Source organism: Perca flavescens, chromosome 17, assembly GCF_004354835.1.
Source record: "Perca flavescens isolate YP-PL-M2 chromosome 17, PFLA_1.0, whole genome shotgun sequence".
Lineage (NCBI taxonomy): Eukaryota > Metazoa > Chordata > Actinopteri > Perciformes > Percidae > Perca > Perca flavescens.
In genome coordinates this window covers 11,717,527-11,722,793 of record NC_041347.1, presented here as the reverse complement: position 1 = coordinate 11,722,793, position 5,267 = coordinate 11,717,527, and the positions used below count along the sequence as shown (strand labels likewise).

General features: G+C 45.5%; 1 protein-coding gene across 1 annotated transcript; it reads right to left on the bottom strand.

The window, feature by feature from the left end:
• Positions 1 to 303: 303 nt before the first annotated feature.
• LOC114572448 (transmembrane protein 121) lies at positions 304 to 2,334 on the bottom strand. The gene has a single exon (XM_028604083.1). It carries the CDS (start codon positions 1,688 to 1,690, stop codon positions 740 to 742), a length of 951 nt encoding a protein of 316 aa, XP_028459884.1. The 5' UTR covers positions 1,691 to 2,334; the 3' UTR covers positions 304 to 739.
• Positions 2,335 to 5,267: the final 2,933 nt, after the last annotated feature.

Below are 5,267 nucleotides of genomic sequence, written 5' to 3'. Positions count from 1 at the left end.
GTTAAGTAGTCTCTAATTGTAGATTGAACCGGAGCGAGAAAAAAAATCATTGTCTATTTTCTTTTGCAAACCAGGTTAATTAAAGGACATTTGCTGAATTTGAATTAGAAAGAGAAATACACTCATTAACTTTCAAATGATTTCATGAAGGAAACTCTTTTACAGACAGTGAAAGAGCACGAGAGCCTTTATCTTGTGTACACAATACTTTATCAAAGAATCACATATAAAAAACACACTTCTTTGAAGAGAACGATTTAACTGTTATTTTCATTACTTTGCTTAACTTTGCTCCTCCTGACTTTGTTCGAGCCCTCGACTACTAAGAACATTCGAGCAACAGAAATACACACCACAGCACACAGACCTTTAAGTTTAAGATTAGAATGCAACACATACAATTCAAAAATATATCCTCTAATCTTGCAGTAGTTGCCTTTTTTTAATCTTTTGTACAATTAGAAAAAAATACACTGACTTCATTGAAGGAAATGCTTTAACAAAGTCCCAAATGATGCCGTATTTTGCACCACAACAGCTTTGGATACAGCACTGCTCTACTGTCTATCCTCGCTAAGCGTCTGCAGTGTCTTGTGTGCCATTAAGCATCCGTGGAGAACATGATCTCCTGTGTGTTCACATGAGTGTTCACATGCCCTAAAGTGGGTGGAACGTTGTGCCCTGCCAGCATCCTGAGGCTATTCACATTGACATCTCCAGGATTCACCTCAACATTCTGTCATGTGTGCTCACACGTGGTTACCTCGGGGAGGGGCGTCTGGTCTTGCATGACCACTTGAGGGGGGTTGGGGGCAGGGCGAGCATGGGCCACTGAGTTTTTCTGCAGCTCTACCCCGAAGGCAGGGGAAGCGTTCTGCAACTGTCTCCTGTACTGCACAAAGCTGCAGGTCTTTAGGATGATGGCCAGGATGTTCTTTCCTATCAGGATCCCGGATACCCTGGCGTCCCTGTACAGAATCATGTTCCCCCCGCGGATGAAGAGGGTAATGATGTTGATGGTAACCAGGCTGAGGATGGGGTACAGCAGCATTTTGTGGGGCACGATGTTGATGCCCTGCATGCTGATCTCGCTCAAGGAAACGCAGGGCAGCACGAGCAGCAGGATGTAGCAGTAGAAGAACATCAGGCCCTCTGCCCACAAAGGAAGCCCCTTCTTTTGAGGCTCCCACAGGTTTGCTTGGATGTCCAGTATGTCCAGCAAGTCCACCACCACCCAGAAGAGACGATTGCGGATCTCCTCGCGCTTCTTGAAGGCGCGAACGTACTCCATATGATCGATAGCAACCAGCACCACAAACAGCACTGGTATGCAAACGGACAGCAGCAACGTCAACGCTTTCCTTGCAAGAGCGTCCAGGCTCTTCCGGTCCGCCTTGTAGTTTTGATACACAAAATAGACTTTGATCTCCAGCACAAAGATGTAAAGGAACCAGAGGATCATGGCGTAGCCTCGCTTAGCCGTGCGTACCTCAGCACCCACCCACACCGCCACGTAACGCAGGACGATTAAGAAGCAGATGTCTCCCACCATCACCATGATGCAGATGCCAATCTTGCGTGGCCCGTGGTTCTGCTCCACCAGGTAGGCATCAATCAGTGCCATGCTGCTCATGATCAGGATGGTGGACAGGCACACGTGGGGCTTGTTGGTGGGAGGTGGAGGTACCATCTTTGCCTGGTTGAGAGGAGGAGGTGGAGAAGAAGAAGGAGGAGGAGGAGGAGTGTTGTTGAAGAGAGAGTGCAGACGGTGCTTAGTTTGTCCAGTGAGGGTGCAGATCAGATAGTGCTGCTAGACAGCGGTGTTCCCCTCCATTGCTTCTGCCTTGGCCAGAGTCCAGGGTGCATTAATAGGATTCACACAGATCACTTCAATCAATCTCCGCTTGTGCCCAAGCCACCTGTCAGGTAGACAGTACCCCTCATTTAGTAAATGATGTTCATTGGCAAATGGTCTGTAAACATACAGGTTCGCTACTGTAAGAATGAATCAATCTCAGGATGTGTGTCTACCCTTAACCCCCTGATAATCATTCACCAAACACAACACAGCAGTTTGATCATTGAGTTACATGTTCTGTTATTTTAAATAGGAAAAAAGCTGCTGCGATGTGTTCTCATTCCAGATTCACTTCCGACACCCTTGTTTTCATACAAGCTTAAGCCTTCATAGGTAAAAATCCAGCTGAATACTCACTTGTCTCCCTCTTTGTACTTTATTCTAATGACTGGCAGCGAGCGATCATCCATGAGACGGCACTGAGAGATCACAAAGCCCATCTGTAATCCACAGGAGAAGAGAGGAGAAAGCGCACAGGATCCTCTCCTTCTATCACAGACGTAAATCCACCAGTCATGGATATATTCTTCTCTTCTTTTTTTCTTTTTTTTTTTTCAAGCAAAAGAGAAATCCCCAAATGTTGCTGTCATAATCCACTTACGGCTCAGACTGAATCAGGAGGACGAATCTCAACGGTCACAAAGACCGCTCTCAATTTCCGCAACTAAGAATAGAGGTTATTTTGTTTTGTGCTTAGATAGACGATTTAAACCTCCCAACTCCCCCCCCAAAAGAGAAAGTTATTCTTAGTGGGAAAATCTCTGCAGTAAGTCCTTATTAAAAGAGAATTTCCTCTCCAGAAGTTTTTGTCTCCATCATCCAGCATCCATGGATGAGAAAATGTGGTTTGTGTGCTTCAGAAGGACAAGGGTTGTAGTGAATCTTTAAAATGCAGCATGTGTCTGACTGTCTTTCCCCACTCGGCTGTATGCATGTGTGTTCTCCAGCGCGCGTGTGTGTGTGTGTGTGTGTGTGTGTGTGTGTGTGTGTAGGTTTCAGCTGTCTCCACGCTTCGTTGTCGCTGTAAAATGCTGCCCCCCTGGCGAGATCCTGGCTGCTGCGCCTCTTTCAGTCTCCTGCTCAAGCAGCTTTTGCCATGGACCCCAGGATCAACAGCGCTAGTGGATTCCCTTGTCTCCACTCAGCATGTTCTGCCAACACCACCAGCACTGTGATACTCCCAACGCCGCCTCCCTCGGTGCACTTCTCAGTCCTCCCTGCGAAGTCACAGAGATGCTCCTTTGGTTCGCTCAGAAACACTCCTGGGATGAGCTCTCTGGCAGCTACCCTCCTCTTCCTTCTCCCTCTCCTGCTCAAGTAAAGGCACTTGCTGTGTGGAGGTGACGCTCAGCAGACCACAGCTGCAGAGCGAGGGAGAGAGAAAAGAGGTAGAGGGAGAGAGACGGAACACTTTTCCAGGGGGTGGAGATAGGCGGGGGGGGAGAAGGAGGGAAGCTGCCTTTTGCAGCTTAGCTGAATGCACAACTTCTCTCTCACCCTGTTTTTTCCCTCTCTTTTCCCTCTCTTTTTTACATTGTGTATTGCGCTGATATCCTATTTTCTTGGGCTGTTTGTCTTTTGGCTTCCAGAATGAGCCCTGGTTTCCTTCTTCTTGATGAAGCCCATTGAAGCACCATGCATTTTAACCATGCAAAAAAAAAGTATAGCTCTCCAGTATAGGATGTAAAAAAAAAAAAAAAAAAAAAAAAAGCCGGCTTCCCATCAGGCTGTGTGTCTGCAGTCTGGGGAGACTTGGGGTGGGGGGGGGGGGAGTAAAAAGAGAGCCTTTCTATTGATCGACTGACAGAGACTTGATCTCAGGCTCCTGATTCACTGAATCAGGAGCCTGAGATGGGGCCTGAGACCAAAAGAGATGAGGGCTAAAGAGAAATGGGGAGGTACAGAAAAAAAAACTGAGATGAAGGGCCGAGTGACATGATGAGAAGAGAGAAAAAAACGAGCAGATGTGCAGGGTGGGTCTAAATGTCAAGGGAACATTTTTATCCTCTGAGATGTAATAATGCCTGGGCTGGCAGATAATGCTAATGCAAAAATGTATAAAGGTGGGTTAAGGATGGTGTGTTTTCTCTGCCATGCAGTATGCTAACACCACTAGCTCTGTTTATCCAGCTGGGCCAATTAGTGATAATCCTTCCTCAGAGGAACCAAACTGCTTCCATTTGTACAGTATGAAGCCATTTACTGCTCACTTCATGAACTGCAGTCATTGAGGAGTCAAAAGTATTGGTTTTCTATGCACTGTGGCTGCACTTTTCATTCAACTGTGTAATGACAACTAAACATAATTGCAATCAATCATGCATGGCTTTTAATGCAGTAATGAATGGATATGGTTGCAGATTTACCAGCTGTGGATCAGCTGACAGCCGCCCATCATGGCTGTTTATGACTTCTATCAGGCCTTTATCATGAAAGCATACAGATGCTTTGTGTGTGGAAAAATCAGCCAAGTGAAACAGCTGTTTGCATTTCACCAAGCTGCATTCTTATTGACTATTTCCTCTGGATTTATCAGCTATAACTGAGCCATGACAAGCGAAGTGATGAGTTAGAATTAGATCCTTCTTTACAGGAAGTCCTCAACATTGCTTTTACATAGTTTTTTTTGTGATTAACAATTTGTTTTATTTATTTTTAACACAATAAACAAAACGAACAATTTGAAACATGAACATCAACATATCACCCCCCACCCTGACAAAAAAATAACAAAACAGACAAACTATAGCAAATATATTGTGATATAAATACATGTGTATAAATGACAACTCCATAAGCCCATCATACATGTCTCTCCCCAGCACAAAGCTTCCTAGGAGCCCTGCAGAAAGCTGAAGTACCTTCCCCACTGTCCCGTGACATCAAGTCTGGCAAACCATTTGTATGACATCTTTTCAAACACCGTCACCCTAGCCATCCAGCCAGGTTTCATGGCAGTTTGTTATATAGTTACGTTATTTTAATCTATTAAGTCGTGGAAAGGTTACGTAAATGACTTTGTTTTCGTGTGGCGATTACGAAATTGAAAGCAATGCATTTTAATGGGAAGTATATTTCGTGATCCCAGAACGCTGACTGTAGCGAGTAGTATTCATAAGGCGAAAGGCCGCGCAAGGAGGTTGGTTGGGGTGGTGCATGGGTCAGAAAACACAGGACTTTCACCCGGGAGACCGGGGATCGCGTCCCGCGTGTTGCAGTTCCTTTGTCGGCGTGTCCCGCGTGTGACGGTTCCTTTCCCCATTCTTCTTTTTTCCTAACCATAACTGTCCCTACCGTAACTATATAACAACCTGGCGTGAGACCGGGTTGAGCCATCTCACAAGCCACTTGGCAGGCTTCAATTTAAAACCAACTCATGCTAAAATGTTACTTTAACACATTTAACAGA